The 21,011-nt window shown below is 38.7% G+C and overlaps 1 protein-coding gene across 1 annotated transcript in view; it reads left to right on the plus strand.

Annotated features, from left to right (window-relative positions):
- Positions 1 to 21,011, plus strand: part of LOC140233331 (GDP-mannose 4,6 dehydratase-like) — a 113,807-nt gene that overhangs the window by 26,868 nt on the left and 65,928 nt on the right. Inside the window, exons 3-5 of the mRNA XM_072313440.1 lie at positions 960 to 1,047; positions 5,217 to 5,326; positions 17,322 to 17,514. Coding sequence (XP_072169541.1) covers positions 960 to 1,047; positions 5,217 to 5,326; positions 17,322 to 17,514 — 391 coding nt within the window. The remainder of the gene's footprint in view (positions 1 to 959; positions 1,048 to 5,216; positions 5,327 to 17,321; positions 17,515 to 21,011) is intronic.

Consider the following 21,011-nt stretch of genomic DNA (forward strand, 5'->3'; position numbering starts at 1 on the left):
CTGACTGTGTGAAAACTTTGATTATCACATTGTGGACATAGAGATTGTTTGGTCGTTATTTTGGGCGTAATTTGCAATTATCATATTTTACTTGCACTATATCTCCTTCTGACCCCATTAAAAGTTGTGATTCAGGAATTTGAGGAGGTAGACATCTCAAACAGAAGAGCTAATATCACCTGAAGTGATCAGATTTATACTTTGTTATGTATATGCTTGAACTATATGTTTATCTCTTATCTGTTGCTAGCACTTCGATGTCAAATTATCCGTTAAAACGTGTCAGCAGAGGTAAGAAAGAAAATGGCTTACCTGGGTGGAAGTTCAGCCAGTGGAAGGTGACGGAGGCATCCAGACCTGTCCCCGGAGAGGGAGAGCGTTTTTCTCTCGAGTGTTGAAATTCACATTAAGGACCCGCTCATTTCGCGCCAGAATTGCCTTCTGGAATAGCCCCAATTATTTCCTGAGTAATAAAGGTGCAAGGTTGCTTACAGATTGTGAAAAGATTACCTTGGCTAAAATGAGGCCTGTCCAGATATCTACAGCCAAGTCCTTTTTATTTTCATATTGTTTTGGATTCTTTTAAGACCCTTCTGAATTTACAGATAGTAATTACACGTATTTTTCATATTATTGTTGTTATTGTCTTGCTTAACATTGACCATTATTACTTACTGAATATGCTTTTCTGAGCCACTGTGTAGCGTTTTACATTGACCCTTATTTGTAGGACTCTTTAGATAACTTTGCTGAAGTATTTACAGCAGCCATTGTCTTTCCTTTGCTCAATCCCTTATTGAAAAGAAAAGAAAAGGAAAGCAGTACTGAATGAGGTGTTTTTATCCATTTTTACCCTTTTTTTAATATTAATGTTTGAGTGTGGTGAGTGTGATGTCATCATTGCTATCCAAAGTAGCTCTGAAGTGATGCTCTGTCTAATATGTTCGTTTGTCACCCAGGTCCATGGCATCATGCGGAGATCGAGCTCGTTCAACACCGGCCGAATTCAGCACCTGTACAAGGACCCAAAGTCTCACCAACAAGGAGGTCTGTTCCCCCCCCCCCCCCCCACAAAGTCAAAGGGCAGAAGGACCCTTTAGTCTTCATTCATTGTTAATGTCTATGAATGTTTTCAACAGTGACTGCAACAACACAGGATTTTAAGAAAGAGCATCTATAGCCATATTTCTCAGTGAAATGCAGAAGCTTTTAATAGGAGACAGAAGAAGCAAAACTTCCATTCCAGATACAAGTTGGACTGCCATAAAAACATAAGTTGAGTCAAACATGCAGAATATATTAATCATACAGGATAAAGTTACAGAACTTTATGATGATTAAAAACGAAAGATCAAGATATGATGGTGGCTTACTAAATTCTACTCTTCCTTGGTAAAGATACACAAATAAAATGCATATATGTACAGATACATCCATATACAAAGTATATCCATGTTTATACTACATACATGTAGTATTCTTGTGTACCGTAAAACACAATACATTTGTAGCATGAAATTTTTGTGAATTGGAGCTGACAGCCTTTTTCGCGGCATGAAACTTTTGCCGATTGCCACAGGCATGTAATGCACATAGATTGTGTAGGCAAGATTTTTTGCGTGCATTTTAATTCCACAAATCATGGCTCTTACAAAATTTGCAAAATTAGAATGCACAAGAACATCCCTCATTTTACAGTGTATAGATGTATATTTGTACAGCAATTGTAAGCACATTCCCTTTAAATAAAAACCTCCATGCCTAAGGCACTACAACTTGAGATTTAGAGGTTGACTTGATATGTTATACAGGGCACTATTTTTCCCTTTTGCATTTCTTCACATCGATATGCTAAATTGAGGTAATTTGATAGTAAAAATATGAGTGGGAGATTTGCGTGGTAGTGAGATCATCTTCTCAACTTATTTGTGTTCATGATTGTGACAAATTTTTCCTGTTTATAGAAGCATGAAAAACATGTAATTTTTTTTTACTTTTTGTATGTTTTGTCTACATAATGAGAGTTTTAACACTTCTTTCCGTATATTATGATCTTGCGACACCATTCCATAATAGAAATTTGACACAGAATGATATTTCACCCTGACTTCCGAAATCCTGTTTCTGCAGAGTAAAATGACAGATACGTGTGTACATACAAGCCCACACGTACCACAACCGCATGATTGAATACATCCGCCCTCTCCGCAAAATACTGCAGATTACTGAGAAACATAATATTTCAGCTCAGCTATCGATCTCCAGTTACAATTGGTTGAGAAAACAAAACGCAAAAACAAATCGAAACGTCTTGTCACTTTGCTTGACACTTTGAAGTGAAACAACAATTAGCGTCCACTTCTAGACACTTCGCGCAAACTTATGTGATATTTTGTGTTTGTTTAGATGCCCTGCATGGGAAAACAGAATGATACTCAATTTTCATATCCTGGTACTATAGAGCAAAATAAGATTTTTATATATCTGCATGTATGTATGTGTATATACATGTAATTATATACGTACATGTATCTTTATATGTGTTGGTGTGTACATATTTTCGCATCTTCTCTTGGGCAACTGGTTGAGAAAACAAAACACAAAACTAAAACGAAACGTTTTGTCACTTTGCTTGACACTTTGAAGTGAAACAACAATTAGCGCCCACTTCTAGACACTTTGCGCAAACTTATGTGATATTTTGTGTTTGTTTAGATGCCCTGCATGGGAAAACAGAATGATACTCAATTTTCATATCCTGGTACTATAGAGCAAAATAAGATTTTTATATGTACGTTGTATGCATGTATGTATGCATGTACATATGTGTGTATATGTATCTGTTTATATGTGTTGGTGTGTGTATATTTTTGCATCTTCTCTTGGGTACACAAGTGGAAAGTTTAAAGCGAAGTAAAACAGCTTAAAGAACCAAAATTAGGCACAGTAAAAGTACACTTAAACATAATTCTCACCTCCTGTTCATGCGGAATGTAATTACACTATTTTTAGCTCTCATGACTGAGCAGCAAGTAAAAAAAATGAAATAAAAAATGACGTATCTTTCCCTCCCGTCATCATGCACTGCAATAAGATGATTATGAACATCCTCCTCTTTTATGGCAAGGAACAAGAAGATAAAAATATTCCTTCTCTTCATACAGTATCCTCCATAATAAAACAGAATTCTACTCACTTTCTCATTTATGGGTTTTAAAGAAAATCCTTTTACAGCCAAAGTATTGTTGAAATTCCGCATTTTTTTTTTCCTGCTAATGGGTGCTTAGACACAATGATTGATGCGAAGTTAATGTAACTTGCGCATTGTGCCTGTTGTGCCATAAAAGTGCTACGGCCGACTTTTCCACGAATGTTGAAAATTAGATGAGCAGTAATCGCAGAGACGCATTTCGTGATGCTAATTTTGTCATGCGAAAAACCAGCGACGATCTGTAAGATCACTTTGCGAGAAGCAGATGGTAAAGCGTAATTTGTGTGGTAGATGATGATAAAATGGTGGAAGATGTTTATTTGAAAGCTCAAGATGATTACTTAGTCCTCCATTCTTATCTCTTTGTCATCTTGTTAACCCTTCTGTTTCTAGATACACTTGGTTTGCGGTTCACCATGTATGTATAGTCCTTAGAAGGACTGTTTGAATTGACAGGAGAAAGATAGAAAGAAAAGTTGGATGAGAGGTGAGAATTGAGTAAGAGTATTCTTTCTGGAATGAGTGTAGTCCTGAAAAGGACTGTGAACCAAGAAAGTATAGAACCAAGGAAGTATAGGAGGACGGACAGTCAACTGTCCGAAACGTTGAGTCTTCTCTAACTCTCCTATACTTCCTTGGTTCTATACTTTCTTGGTTCACAGTCCTTTTCAGGACTACACTCATTCCAGAAAGAATACTCTTACTCAATTCTCACCTCTCATCCAACTTTTCTTTCTATCTTTCTCCTGTCAATTCAAACAGTCCTTCTAAGGACTATACATACATGGTGAACCGCAAACCAAGTGTATCTAATATACTACGCCATGCAAACACCTTCTCTCAAAAACCTTCTGTTTCTATTCTCCTCACCTTCTTTTTATTCCTTCATTCTCTCTCTCCTTCTCTCTCTCTCTCTGTCTGTCTCTCTCTGTTTTTATGCAACACCTCAAGAGAATGTAGCTATTGGATTGGTTGATTGCCCATCACATGACACTCAGTTAAAGTGCCATCACAGACTGTCTGTGTCAACCGTGCAATTTTTTTGATGGCAAAAATTGATAGTGCATGGCTGACATCACCAATTTCCATTGACTCCCGTGTTAAACTCAAGATTGACTCGGACTTTTTGTCCCAATGTGTGGATCTGATGTCACAATAAACAAACATTTCACGCCCGCACTCAACAAGTCCAGGTGCACTTCCATGCATGTATTTTGTCACTCAGTTTGTAAACAACTTCAAGCGTTTTGCGTGTAAGTATGTACAGTAGGTGTACACAGTTGACTGTGACTGTGTTACTCAGTCGCTATTCAAGGAAAATGGTTGCCATTTCTGTGCTAAATTCAAGGATATGTGTGGACATCATCTGTTGACGTTTGAGGTGTTGTATAAAACAAATAGTGCATGGTCTTTACTTGTGTAATGGAACAAGATTTCGCACTCCTTGAAGGATGAGGCATACTACAGTATACGCCGAATATTTCGTGAGGTTTCTAACTTTTCGCGAATTTCGCGAGTCAGGTGCTATTCGCGAAATTAGAAACACACGAAAATATTGACCCTGATCCCCGATGTGAATATGACATACGTACGTGTGTACACTTCTCCATTCAGTACAGGACTCCATGATTAAGAATTTAACCACTCGCGAAATCGCATACACAGTATTTAACTGGACTTTGCCTGGTTGAATAGAGCACCTCTATCTTTCACCTTGTGTGAAATCTTGTACGGTACCATCGCACTTAAAGCATTCAGTGTTTATGTACTGTCTCTTTCATCTTCTTTCTCTTTTCATCCCCTTTTGACAGTGAAATATAGTTCTCATATGGCTGTAGAACTGTTTATTTTAGCATAAGAAACAAACAGACAAGTAGGCAAGTTTCTTAGGGGAGCTTTCTGATATACTGCTATTAAACTTGAATCAGTGAAAGATGCATTTTTAGCCCTTTTGAGTACTATGTTTTAGCTTTAATTCTTTCCTTGTTTTGCCCACCCGCTCCAGCCATGGTGCTGCACTACGGAGACCTGACGGACAGCACGTGTCTGGTGAAGATCATCAGTCGTGTGAGACCGACGGAGATCTACAACCTTGGAGCCCAGAGTCACGTTAAGGTACAGCCGTGAGGGCGTGGTCGCAGCCTACCCCCACCCCTACCACCAACACCACCACCACCACCAACCCCAGCCGTCATTAGCCCCATCCGCTTTAAAAGTTCCTAGCCCTCGGTTTTTCTGTTTGTGAATGCATGCTGCTTGTGATAAAAGAGTGCAGAATGGCATGGTGTTTGTTGGAGGACATGCGCATTCTCCAAATTATTTGTAACCCAGCGGTGTTGTGATCCAGAACGTTAAATGGTCATTGCCTGTATAACTGTTCTTTTTGTTTTCAGTATTAGAATTATATGTATGTAGCAAGTATGTAATGCAAGCTGGTTGTGCATGCCTGAATGTTTTGTTAGCAGGGGTGTATTGTGTATGTTGCTGTAATCAAAGAGATAATTTTCATTTTGCCTATTGTAATCAAAACAGCATAATTGGGCATACAAGGGGAAATTATATATTAATCTACAGTGGAGAAATATGTTGATTACACCATCAGAATTAATTGTCATTGTATAACTGAAATTGAAAATAATTACCACACACGTCAGATAATGAGCAGAGTGAAAGGCAAAAACTTGGATTGTTTAAGCCCTCAGCAGACTCCCACCCACACCCCCCCCCCCTTACAAATGGATAGATACTTGCTTTGCTTCAGTTCCGTTCTACTCAGCAATTGTGCTATTGGGATTAGGTTTCCTTCCTCTGCATTTATACTAAACCGCTTTGAATTGTGTTCATGGTAAGGAGTTAAATAAAAAGAGAAATACATAGAATATTATACACGTGTATACAGTCAGACCTGTCTGTAGCGACCACCATTTATAGCAGCCACCTGCTGCATCTGACCACTAAACACAATTTCCCCCAAGAGAAAAGCCATGTTAACGATCCTGAATATATCACCCACCTGTCTACAATGGCCACTTTTTTCATCTCCCTTGGGGTGGCTGCTATAGACAGGTTGACTCTATACATTAATTGTAATATTTTGCGCAGAAATCTGCTCATGAATCAGCATAGCTACAGTGCAAGAGAAAATAGCTGCTTTGCTTGTGGCTTGCTTATGAGGTCAACTGATATTGGATATTTGATTATTTTACTAATTTACTCCCGTGTCCTGTCGCTAACCCCCCCCCCCCCACATTCAGTGTTACATTTATGGTTATGGATATACACCGATACATGTTTAAGTCCTATAAGTGACAAACTGCACATGTGAGTATATGTATGTTGTTGCTTTTTATCAAGCTTTTACATATATGCCAGTGCATCTTGCAGTGAAGTACAAAGTGCCGGGTAAACCGCATTCTATGGAGCACGTGACGATGTAAGCAGTATTCGTTGTCCCTAAATGTCGTGCACGTGTGTACGGTGTACATACATGTGCGTTTACGGTACATTGTATGTGCGCATGCGCATGCGCACGCATGTGTGTATGTTTGTGACTGTATTCGTGTATTAATAACTTAACCGTGTGTTAACACTGACACAGGGGATGGTGTAAATAACTCTTATCTGAAAACCCTCAATGCAACTCTAAATCATTCACCTCTCCTATTGGTACAGACCCAATTTCTTAATGGCGGTTTAGATGAAGCATTTACATAACCATGGGTTGTGAATTCAGTAAAGATGCTAGTATTCGTTATGGGGTATTCAGGGAGTAGAAATATGCACAGGAGAGTCAAAGAAAATGACACTGCAGAGAAACATTGTTTTTTTGTGAGTGTAAATGATATTCTTTCGGGACTGATATACACTTGTACATACTGGTACGTGAACCACGGCAAGAGCATATAAATCTAACAAATCAACACCTGATTGTGACACATTGTTTTAGTTTTAATCCATGGTTTATTAAAGCGTAGATACAAATGTACATTATCTAAATCTTCAGACAGAATATGGGTCATACAATGTAATAATTCTGATGTGATTTGTTTGGGTCCTTTGAGGGACGCCTAATCCCCTTCCTCTGAAGTATTGCACCTTTCCTCTGGAATATTGCACCCTTCTTCAGGAGTGTTGCACTGTGCACACTGATGGTATTTCTTGCCCTTGTGGTATGGTAGTACAATATGTACAGGAAGTGCAGTGGATGCCCCCATCAATTTTTGCTGTGGCGTCGCAATAGGCAATTTCTTGTGTCTCTATGAACTTGGATATGTCGGCACGGAGACATCTGGCGCCAAGTTGTTGAAATCGTATGAATGCTGAGGATGAGACTGTTTTTGATGAGATAGATAACAGGCTTTGGAGCACTATAATGGGGCTAGATAGCATTTGTATATCAAACAAATATTGATTACAAATTTCCCCTCTTCATTAAAAGAGAGAGAGAAAAAAAAAGAAAGAAGCCCCAAGTACGGAAACAGCATGGAGGTGTGTTAGAAGCACACAAGCTTACGTTACCTGTAATTGAAGAGCAAATGCTCGAGCTCAATATCATCAAAGACATTTAAAAAAAAAGAAATGACTCTACAAGTATCTAAAAAAATTGAAAGTTATTTATAGCTGTTCTGGTCGAGTAAATGGAATAGCAATTATGTGTTAGGGCTCCTTGGTACAAAATGAAATGCAATGATAGCTTTCTCACCGGCTGTACTGTACGATGTACAGTATTGTCCAAATTTACTCAAAACTTGCAATGTTGTCACATTAGGTGTCCGTCCTGTTTTTATTTTCATTTGTTATTTTTTAAAGTTAACTTCTCAGATTAACTTGCCCTGTTGTAGCAGTCTAACAAGGAAACATCTATATTATATTACATTGTTTATAATTCATTTTTAATGCTCTTGTTTCTTGTTGCACAAACATTAACACACACAGCAATGAATTGGTGTGCACACACTTTAATTTTTCAGTTAACATCTAAATATGATATATTATACCAAGTAATTGATGTAACCATTTTAACATTTAACAGAGATATATGTTAATGAGAGTAATTAGACTTACCAGACTACTGAATTATTAAATCTAATAGATATTTTAACCATTTGAACTCATTGAACTTTGTGAAAATCAGTAAGCACAGATTAAAAGCATTAAGATACTTGTATGATATGTCATAATATTCATCAGGATTGATGCTCACATCCCCTTAATATACGTAACTATGTCTCTTGATTTTGCCCTTGCGACTGTTTGCACAGAATGATCATGACATTGCGCAGAGAATCGAGGGAAATATAAAAATGTGTTTGTCACAGGTGAAAATCAAAATCAAAAGGCATATGCAGATATGCACTGTACATACAGTATAGTATATACTGTGTACATGTAGTATAGCATATAGTATAGTATAGATGCTACAGTGTACTTGTACTTCTTGCATTTGTGCATGTGCAGTTACAACTCTTCTGAACCAGATCACGTGAGGAAAAATGTTTCCGTCTGTGGTCTGGCAAAATGCAACCATGCTGCACATCCACCACCATCTCGCATGGTGCGTGAATATCGATTTCTTGGAATTGGGTTTTTGAAAGTTCAAAGGTTTCGCCTGTCCTGTGCATGTGATACATCGTGGTGATGTTGCTGTTGTTGTTTTCAATTGCTTATTTTCCCATCTCGTCAGCTCTGTAGTCTCTATTGGCTTCCTGTTTGCATAGTGAAGAGTCATCAATGATTTTCTCTTTTTTTTTTCTTTTTTTTTTTCTTTTTTTGTATGGTGATCCCCAGAGGGTTTACTGAAGCTCTTCCAGTCTATTTTTTGCCTCAAATCAACTTCAAAATATTCCATGGCACAATATATTCCCAAACTGCTATTCAGTGCTTTTTGCTTGTACTGTATGCGTGTACTCCTGTATCAGAGAGTCTTCACATGAATATATTTATATACTAGCAGCACCCGTGGAAATCCACGGGTCTGAGGGGTTTTATTTTTTTTTCTCATAGATACGATTTTGCACATTTTTATTGATGAAATAAAAAGAAATTTTTTTCTCATTCTTTCATTACTTGTGCTCGATCTCTTCTATACCCATGACCACCACCCTCCCCCCACCACACACACACACACACACACACACACACACACACACACACACACATACACATTTCCACACCCGCAGAACAAAAAAAAAAGAAAAAGAAAAAGAAAAAAACCCAAACAAAAAACAAACAAAACAAAACAAAAAAACAAACATTCAGGGAAAAATTACCAAAAACGCTTGTGAGATTCTCCGGAAGTTCTGCCCACAGATTCTTCCGTCGGAATGGGGAGATACTATTGACACTATGACTTTGATATTAATTATACCCCCTGCTCTTGCATCCATGCAGGCACCCGAGGGAATCCACGGCTGGTCTTAAGGCCTAGCATTTTTTTTTTTCATTCCTATTTCTTTTCCCACGTTATGAGAGAAAAATATAATTATTTTTGATCGTCTTCAATTGCTCCCTCCTTTTTGTTTTTTAATCACCAAAACTTAGTTTGATAGATCATAGAACCATCCGTTTATCTGCTTCAGACTATACATCATCATTATTATTATCATACTATTATTCTCATTCGGCCCCTATTGTTATATTGCTATTATAATTATTATTGTTATTTGGGGAGGGGATCATAGTCATTAGGTTTTATAAGTATCAGGCACCCGTGGGAATCCACGGGTCTCAGGGCTTTGTATTTTTCCTTTAATATTTCTTCAACCACGTTATGAGAGAAGAAATACACAAAGAATATTTTCGTCTTCATTTGCTCCCTCATTTCTGTTTTCATAATCAAAACTTGGTTTGATGGATCTAGAACCATCCGTTTATCTCATTGATACTGTTCATTGCTTTTATTATCATAATAGCATTATCATTATTATTATTATTGTTATTATTGTTATTGTTATTTTGTGGGAGGGGGAGATCATAGTCATTCGGTTTTATTATTTTATATTATTCATTGACATGGGGATGAATCAAGGGAATTAAGGAAAAAGTTTATCGGTCAAGGATAGTGAATATCTTTTTTTTCCCGTCATGTCAAGGTTTCTCTACGACTGATAGACGTTTCTAATAGCTTCATTATCATTGCTATTTCATTTTAAACATCAAAACAATCCAGTACCTGTTTGTGTCTGTTCCGCCCACTCTTAAGTTATGGATCATAGCACCCCCTCCCCATTCATTTGCATTGGCCTATTGTATTATTATCATTTTTTCAGTGTGTTATTGTTATTGTTTTTATCATTATTATTATTACATACGTTATTATTATCATTATCATTATCATTTAGGGGAGAGGAGAGAGTAGAGTCATAATATAGGGATGATCAACCAAGGGAGGCGGAAATGTTAATTTGTTAAGAATTGTAAAAATCTGTTTCCCCCATTTTTCTGCTCTTGATAAAAAGCATTTCTGAAGACAGTCCTGCGCAAACTGTCCAAAACTGCTTCCCTGTACTAACATACGTAATCTTGTGCTGAGTAGGACTACTTCATACATAGGCCCGAATTCATGAAGGTGGTACAAATGAAACCATGGTTTAAACCATGGACAAAAACCATGGAGCGGCAAGTGTCGCATGGAATATTTCGTTATGAAATCAGTCATTTCGTTGATGAAATGATTTTTTGTAATGAAATGACAACATTTTGTAACTAAATGGACATTTCGTCAACGAAATGATAATTTCGTTGAGGAAACGGTCATTTTGTCGACAAAATGACCAATTTCGTAACGAAATATTCCATGCGACACTTGGCGCTCCGTGGTTTTTGTCCATGGTTTAAACCATGGTTTCATTTGTACCACCTTCATGAATTCGGGCCCTAGTGTTTTTGTTACAATTGTGCTGAGAGAAATAAAATATTTTTGTCTTCGTTTGCTCTCTTCTTTTTGTTTTTATCACCAAACCTTGGTTTAATGGATCATAGAACCACCCGTTTATCTGCTTCAGACTGTACATTTTTATTATCATTATTATAATAATCATTAATGTCCTTCTTCTTCTGCTTCAGGCTGTACATAATCATCATTATTGTTATTATTAGTATTATAACTATCATTATTATCATTATTATTATTATTATATTATCATCATTATTGATATTATTAGTATTATAACTATCACTATTATTATTTTCATTATCATTATTATTATTATTATTATTATTATTATTATTATTATTATAATATCATTACAATGATCATTGTCATATTTGGGGAGGGGGAGATCATAGTCATTAGGTTTGATAAGTAGGCACCCGTGGGAATCCAATGGGACTCAGGGCCTCATATTTTTTCTGTAATATTTCTTTTCCCACGTTATGGGAGAAAGAAGAATATTTTTGTTGTCATTTGCTTCCTCTTTTATATTTTTATCACCAAATATTGATGCACCATAGAACCACACATTTGATGTCCACTTGTAACTTCAAAAATTGGCCGTCAGCAAAGCTCGTCTCATGAATATTCATGTTACAGCAGCCATGCAGTAAACGAATGAACAGCGGCGCGTGTACTCTGATATGGAAGGGTACGATCGGCAAGGACAAAATTTAAGTAGATATTTAGCCGTCCTGAACAGTCCGAGTACAATGATACCTGACTTGAGAGTAAACTAAATGACGTACCTGAGCTGCATGTTATCCTACAGTTGTGCAAAATACAATAAAATAACAGCATTCGTTGTTTTCATTTGGGCATGCCAATGGTGAACGTCGCTATACGTAAATGCCCCTGTACTAACAATGACCGCGCCGTGTATTGTACCATAATGAGTGTCCATATCACGCGCACGCAGATAGTGTTTCGTGTAACCATCATCAATACATAAACAGGCGCAGGCCACACACTGGCATACCGTACCCGAGAGTACATTGTGTGCGTGCGTGCATGTCCGCCTGAATATGACAGAGATTTCGCTGCACGCCATCATCTTTTTGACTTTAGTATCCCCACTGTCTCTGCAAGCTAAAAGATGGACGATCGAGAAAGGCAGGAGTCCAGCGCAGGATCGGTGAATATTAAAATGCTCGGCTCTGATGTCACGCACAAAAATGCATTATGCATCTATCTAATTAATTTCTCTTTGTCGTCCTCGACGTCGACACGGAGGCGGAGCGCGGACGAAACCCGGTCGAAGGCACGTAGGAGACCCTCCCGCTGCCGACGCAACCGGTCTCGGGGGCACGGAGCCGACGGCTCGGGAGGAGATAGACAAACCAGCAACGCCGGAATAAAACAGGAAATACATAAGGCCGCGACAACAACAACAACTTCGCCTTTTACTGTATAAGATTTGTCTCTTTTTTGTTGTTGTTGCAAGAAGAAGAAAAGCACCAGTGTTTGGTAATAATGGTATCATTATTATTGATTTGATGGAGTGCAATTTGAGGGTGGCGAGGTGGTTAAGTTGGTAGCATACATTATATCTGCCTTTCAATCATATGGCTCTGGTTTTGGCGAGGGTTCGAACCCAAGTGAGCGTTACCGAGCAATGTTGTGTGTTATTGTGTGGTCCCCTCTTGTACAGATGTAGAGGCAATTGCTCTGTCCCTTGGATAGGACATAAAATGGAGGTCCCGTTTGTGAGACGGTCACAACTCGTGCATGTACAACAGTGCTAGAGCCTGCTTCATTCATTCATGGCATAGAGCAGAATGTATAACCTGGTGAAGTGGTCTACCCCAAGTAGTTGCAACTGTACCCCATGGACGACCAGCTTCATAGTGCTACTGAATATGGGCTATCCAGCCATCTTCTCAGATGAAAATATGAGAGCAACCTTCTTTCAAGATCTACCTCTCACGATTATCACACAAAGTGCTATTAAGCAGGCTGTTCATATTTCTTCAAATGTTGCTTTCTGCGTCCTGAAGCTACAAAATCATTTGCCAATTGTTCTGTCTCCGAGACTCCATGACCTATTGAATATCATGAATTTGATCTGCGGTTAGGGTTTTTCCATCCAGGTTGATATGCGTGTTTGGTCTTGTTTACTACAATTTGAATTCTTGCCAGTTCTTCCTCCCATAAGTGGTTTCGCTGCCATTCAGTGTTGTCAAGTTCATGTGCCAACACGTCCCACCATTAAGCTGACTCATCAGGTTTTACTTTTGCTCCTCATCGCTTTGTGCCAATTTTCGTCACAATTGATTTCTTGCCCACCTGGATGGCACTCCACTTTCATCAAGTGAAATGTCGATCCAAGCTTTACCTGGTATGCAAACTAATGAGAGGTTCTGTGGTCTGGCGGGTAGTGCGCTGACTCATCATTCGGTAGGTCCAAGGTTCAAGCCGTGCCGTGGCATGGTGCGTATCTTTGAGCAAGACCCTAGACTATTGAGCCACATTCATCTCAACCCATGTGTATTAAATGGACAGGGTGCTGAATGTTCATGTGGTTTTGGAGCACACGTGGGCCCTGTAAATTCCTATCGATGCCAGGGACTTTGGACAGTGTGTACAAATGGCATGAGGTTTTCTGTGCATTTGAAGCACAAAAAGAGTGAAAATGGTGGTCTGGCTGGAATGCTCCCCAGGGAGTGGTGTAGGCCCTAAGTGCACAACAAGTGTGAATTTTATTCCAGTGTCTATAGCAGTTGTGGAATGGGACAGTAATGATTGTTTGGATATAAACTCCAAATTTTATTGTCCGAAAATGGAAATTCTTTTTGCCCAATTGATCGTGGGCCCGGCAGCCACTGAGCAGCGCCAGATCGACGTTGCTCTAACCTTTTCAACTGTTGAACGGCAAACAAGGTAGCAGCAACTCCCATCTTTTAACGTCTGACGCGGCCGGGGTTCGAACCCACGACCTCCCGATTGTGAGGCAGCCGCTCTACTTACTGAGCCAACACATCGGTTTTTTAAAAGATTTTTAAAAAGTCAACTATAATTGTCATTGATTCTGTTCTCTCAGTTTGTTGCAAAATTACAAACACTCATAGCAAAATTTCTTTTCCTAGTCTTTCTGGGCAATGCTGTGGGTGTCACTTTCAGACATCCTACAGGATGAAGGTACCACCTAACTTTGTAGAACTTTAAAGGCATTATTTACCATTTGCAGATGAAAAAAAACAAAAACAAACCCAAACAGCTTTAATGCTTCAAAATAGCTCTAAAATGTGAGTGAGGGATGGAAATAACCAATGTAAAAATGTTGATCAGTATACCATAATAAATATGAAGAATTGTTAAATTTACAAAATGTGAACAATAGTTTTACTGTAATCTTTTTAGAGTAAACTATCTGCAGTCATGGTTTATTGAGCAAAATAGTGATATCTTCTTATACTTTATGCTTTATTGCAAAATTTTCATATGGTAGAATGTTTTGTGGTACAACTGACCGTGAACCTTGAAGAAGTAATCCCTGTTGCAGCTTTTCGTAGGAAGCTACAATTGTATACTGGGATGGTACATACACATATGTATTGTGGTAAACAATACATTTAAATACTATTTGGAGGTGAGAGTAGGGTTTTTTATGACAATGGTAGCCTCGATGCCAAATCAGGCCTTTGAGAGGAAAGTATGCTGGATGGATTTGAATTGTTAAAGTCAGAAGCACTGTCGTCTCCTTTTAAAGAACTGCATTCAGGATGACATTTTATTAGTGTTCGGCAGAAATCATACAAACATGAGAGGAGTGATACAAAGTTATTTTTTGTTTGTTTTGCTGATGTTGAACAGTACATTATTTGTATTCCATACGGCGGGCCAGAAGCAACGCCCCAAAGGGCCGGTACAGCAATTTCAGAAATGCCCCACTTTTCCAGATATGGAAGCAGCATGCCCGTAGTAGTGTTGCGTGTCTAGATATACAATATGTACTCCATGTATAATGTTGAGGATAGATGAGAATTGGTTGTGGCAGTTTTCAGGGGTGGTCTCTGTTCTGTTTGTAGGGTTATGATCACATTTGACAGGAATCATTCACTGAGGTTGATGATGCCGTGTTATTCACTTAGTATGGCCGGTCCCCATGGGATCCTTGCGGCACCGGTGTGTGAATGAGGGTCCCAGTAGGCCGACTGTAGATTTCAAGCATCGTCTTTACCCATATTGAAATGTGGAGGAGGACTGTATGTTCTGTGTGTATTGTGAAACCAGAAGTTGGTTGAAACTTTCGTAAATTTCGCGAGAAGCCAGGATTTGTGAAAGAAAGTTGCACATGAAAGATTTGGTCTACACAATGCATTCAATGCCTGTACAAGACTGTACGCTTCTGAAGTCAACTACTAGTGCGAGTACTAACAGTTCATTTAGTTTTGTGGTCTTTTAACTACACATATTGATTAGTGCACTGTGTGTGTTCAATTTAAATGTTCAAGCTGCTTCAGGACATAACAAAAAGAAAGAAAGGTAGAAACAAAATAACAAAAGAATGATAATTACAGGATTTAAACATGAGAATGTCAGTCATTCAGTACGGGTATGTCTCAGGTACATGTATATTCTACAAATACAGCAAACATACGACTCAGGGTACTGGTACACTAAAGACTTACCTACAGTTATAGAGTATCTGTGTTATTAAAGTTATTAAAAAGATACGCTATACGTGTAGGTAAGTCTTGAGATTGTCCTGAGAGTAAGTCTAAAGTGTACCAATACCCTGAGTAGTATGTTTGCCATATTTGTAGAATATGTACTTGAGTCATACCCTCTTTAAATGTAAATTTTAAAGAGTATTCAAAAACAAATATGACTTGAAATAGACTAAGTCGATCACCCAATTCTTTCCATCCAATGATTGTGCTATCAATTTTTTTTTTCCCGATTTATGCGTCTTGAACCATAGTGATATGCAAAGTGTGTGCGGTCAGCTAAACGGTCAAAATTGAATCTCGATATAATGCATACCTAGAACATTCACACATTAGTACTGGTGCTTACAGAGCAGAACTTAAACATGCAGAGCACAAGTGCCAAATTGTTATAGAGATATGATCGGATTTATCAAAATAATATGTACATGTATACTTTCAAGAGCTATCATAGGTGAATCATAGTTGTTTTTTTGTGTATTTTAGCTGTACACAAATTTGACTTCCAGGGTATTGTACACTTTAAGAGTTTTGGCTCTTCAAAGACTGAGGAACTGAGTTTCACATTTACTGTATGTGTAGAGGCGAAATGACGGTGATTGTTCGTAGGAGCTCTAAAGAGGAAGCCTGAAGAGACTGTTACAATTAAGTTAATGACGTGCCCTTCAGTTTCATCATGGAGTAGTTACATCAAGGCCAAATTTATCTTGTGGCTTGAGTGAGTGTAAAGCCATCTCCCCCCCCCCCCATCTATATTTTGATGGTCTCATTTCCTAGGAAACCAAAAGGTAATGCCCTCATTTTCAACTCTTGCACTATTTTCTCATATTCCATCCAATGTCGTGATATGTGATGTAAACTAAATGTAGTGGATATGAGCGACGACAAACTTTCCCCCTTGTTGCATGAAACCTAATGGATATTTCCGGGTCACTTATCTTGATGTGTTGTGCTGTTGAACAATTCTTGGTAAAACTAATTTCTTCTTGCTTGTTTTTTTTTTCTCTCGCTCTCTCTGTCTAATGATATTATGCGTGCCGAGGGTACTTATATTTTCTAATGAAATAATGTCCAATATTAAACTGAATTTTCAGTTCAATTCAAAAGTTTCAAAAATCCTTCATTTAAATGTCTATGAAATATGCGTGGAAGTTACTAAATATATGATGAAATGGTCAACATATTAGTGTTATTTGTCTCTTTGTACATTATACAATTTGTCAGTGAAGAAAAAAAAATAAATGGTGAAATATGGAAATATGTAGTAATGAAATACACTGCAAAATTACCATGCATTATATACTGAGAAAAGCAAAAAGGATACTGTCACACTAGTGTAAAAATCGCAGTAGTTAAACAGATGTGTTTCAAGGCAAAAAGGGTAGAATGTTTATGTGATGTCAAAAAGAGTGTGAAATGAGTGGAAGAGGGATGTCAAAATTTGAATGTGTTCAAATCTTTGTTGTTTTACCATCGATTGCCTTTCCTCCGTGGCTCTGCCAACACCTAGGTGTCCTTCGAGATGGGGGAGTACACGGCCAACGTGGACGGAGTCGGGACCCTGCGGCTCCTGGATGCAATCCGGACGTGCGGGCTGGACTCCAGCGTGCGCTTCTACCAGGCGTCCACCAGCGAGATGTACGGCAAGGTGCAGGAGATCCCCCAGAAGGAGACGACGCCCTTCTACCCGCGATCTCCGTACGGTAATGACGACCGATCTGCCTCATTTCTATTGTGTGTGTTGCTCGATGTTAAGGGTTATTACTCCACAGTGTGCAACACTTGTAGCTGCTCTTAAAAAAAAAAAAAAAATCTTACACAAGCACGAAAGACACACCATCGTTTGATAGTTTGCAGTTAATGCAGCATGCTGGTATTAAGGTCTGGTGATCAGGAGGCCCTATGAGGTTCACTCCTGATATGAAATGGAGAGTTTGTACCCAGCAGGGGTGCTAAAGTTCTTCTATTGAGACACTATTATCCACTTGATCATACAGTGTATGCACTCCTTTCTAACCAGGTGTACGTTGTAGCAGTGGGAGCCCCATTCAGGAGCTGGTCATCTCAGTGATAGATTTTGAGCATGCGTGCAGCAGAAAGTTTAAATGCAACCAATCTGCTTTTATCCCAGAGAGTGGAGTGATTACACAGCATGTTCAGATTCGATCCCTGCGGTAGGTGCGCTGTAAAAGCAGGGATTTTCACCTAATCATTAATTCATATGTAATTCATCAATTCAATTTATGTGTTTGTGTGTTTGTTCAGCTGAGGAAGATTAATTGCCAGTGATATATATATATATATTTGGTAGACCATTTTAGGCAAGCATTTAACTCCAGAGTTTGATTTGAAAAGAGAGAAAGAGGGAGAAAAGGAAAAAAGACTAAAACAAAAACGGGGAAAAGAGAAAAAAAAGAGAGAAAAAAGATGTACCAGATGATGCAGAGGCAGAAAATGGACAGACAAGATTGAAAAAAAAAAAGAGAGAAAAAAAAAACATATTTAGGTTGCATATGCATCACAACCAGATGTTGCAGCACTGGGTAATGTAAACATACGTTAAGTACATAGCCGTGTGTACAGTCATTTCATCGCTCGTTCACCATACAGTAGGTCGGTGTGTCTCTTAATCAGTGTGCAAAAAGGTGAAAAGACAAACAAAATATCCATGCATGCATTATTTCTGCTCCAGTTCCATGTCATTAGAATGCAGGTTTTGAGGCCATGTACATCACCACAATGTATGTACTGCGCATACTTGGAGGGGAAAGCAGTCTTTGTATTACAACTCCCCTCAGAATGGGGTCAGCGTTGCCTCGCATCGCATCGATCCTAGGTCACAGGGAGTGTAGTGCTGCAAAGAGATGATATCTATGCGTTGTGATCTCAAAGTCAATTCGTTATCATTTTGTCATTATCCTTAACTCTCAAGTGTAATCCATACATGGTCCTGGCACACAATCTGTATGCATTCGTGTCGGTCATCAGTGGCTTAAAGCACCAATCTCTTTGCATTTTTGAATTTTGCTTATTTCCTCTCATTGTAGGCATGCTACTGAGATACCAAGTGAAAATTTGTGTGATAATCAATTAGGCAAGTAATTCTAAAACTCCCAAGTACTGATGATTGGGTTTTAGTGGATAGGACCATGGAGGTATAATACAATCGTCGTCCCCCCCTCCCCTCTCTCTCAATAAAAGCGTGGTTCACTAAATCGCTCTTGGCATGTTTTATCTGCTACAGAGTGTATGTTTTCAGTCACTGATTGGTAGCCTTTTAATTTTCAGTCATATTCATTTACACGTACATTGTGTGTGGCACAAAATGTTTTCTTGGAGAGTTGATAAGAATTTTAGCAGGAACTAAGGTCACTAAGTACTGTAAAACCAGAAATATTTGTGGCATGAAATTGTCGCGAATCGCCACTGGCATTCAGTGCACCATAGTGTAGTCAGGAACTTTCATGTGCATTTTGTTTTCGTGAATCTTGGTTCCTTGCATAACTGAAGACGGTTTAGTCTGGAAACATTTTATTATAACTACTGTTCACATTTTGTGTATTTAATGATACAGATTCAAAATTACAGTGGTTGTTTCTATCCCATACTCACATTTTAGAACAACTTAAAAGCATTAATGCTGGTTTTTGTTTCATCTGCAAATGGTAGATTATGCCTTAAAAATTTGTTGGAGTCTCTGCATTTCTAGCCACCCACCCCCTCTTCCCACCCCCTCAACTCCTGTTGTGCAAAGGTCAAAATCCCTGACATAGTGCCAGACAATGGCGTGTTCTGTTGAGAATATGTTAAAGGGGGAAATGGCCTATTATCAGGTCTTGTCTTTTTGTCTGTTGGAGTCTTAGACTCTGTAGCTTGGCCCACATAAAGCTCATTGTTGTGTAGAATGATCCACCGGTGAATCATACATGTACCCGTGTGGTTCACTATTTTCTTACTTGAAAAATTAGGCATTCTAGAATATATCCTCATGTGCCTTCAGCTTAAAACCTATTCTTTCAATCAAAAGTTCTCTTTTTTTTTTTCCTTTATTTTTAAGGAGCTGTAGATAAATTCATAGATACACAAAGTCTGATGACTTGATTAAGGACAGTTGTCTGTAATATAATCGTAATAGCACATAGGAAATATAATATAACGATATGGTGCTCAGTCCAAGCATTTCTAAGTGCTTCTTCATAGAAAGCACAATACAAGAGAGTAATTATGTAAAATAAACTGTGTGGTTGTCTTGTCATACCAAATACATGGAACTGAAGCCCCACTGATAATGCAATGTAAACATGTGTCCAGTGTTTGTACATCATCAAAAGTCTCGACGTACAAACGTAATATAAATATTACAATGTGGGACGTGTTTATATTTTGCTGGTCTTTGATGTTATTGTGACTGCTTTTCATCAATCTTAATCATGCTACGCACACTGATGTACGATGTGCGTTGAATGGTGGCAACATCCCCAAGTCATTTTTTTAATTCTTTTTGTTTCAAGTTCTTGTAGCATACATGTGGCACAAAATTTGATGCGGGCATATTTTGTGTCCACGTATGTAGTCATAATTATATCTCAACGTGTTTACATATGTGTTGGCATGCACTGAATGCACACTGGGATAAAGACACATCGCACCAGTAGGCTTCTGTTCAGTCCTGTTGTATGGTAAAATTGCTACTGAAATACGGGCCAGTTTACGGTGCAATGTGTACACTGTATGTGCATAGTTTGTATGCAATACAGGGAACAATCTCCATTTCAAAAATCAAACAAAACATAGGTTATAAATGGCTGAGCGACCAGGCTATGGGGGGGGGGGCCTACAATGTCCTGACCACGCGCATGTAATATTTACTGTGCCAGTGTGGACAATAGCTGCCATCGCCATGGTTACAACTGTCAGGAGCAGGCCTCCGGGGAAGATGATGTCGCCTCGGGGCACAGCTAGGAGTCGAGCGCAACATAGCAAATGAACAATACTTGTGGTGCAGCTCATTAGGCCCAATCACGCAAGCCTCCCCCAGTTGGCATTATCTTGCCTCAAGAGGGGGTGACTTTGGAAGACCCGACCGCCGTCTTTGACTTCGAAGTGAAGCCCGCACAGCAATACATGCAGTTTGTTCCATGCAGAAATTTTATGTACATTGTGCAACTGTATATTGTACAATGTATGTGTTAACTTGAAC

The sequence above is a fragment of the Diadema setosum genome, chromosome 9 (assembly GCF_964275005.1).
Source record: "Diadema setosum chromosome 9, eeDiaSeto1, whole genome shotgun sequence".
Lineage (NCBI taxonomy): Eukaryota > Metazoa > Echinodermata > Echinoidea > Diadematoida > Diadematidae > Diadema > Diadema setosum.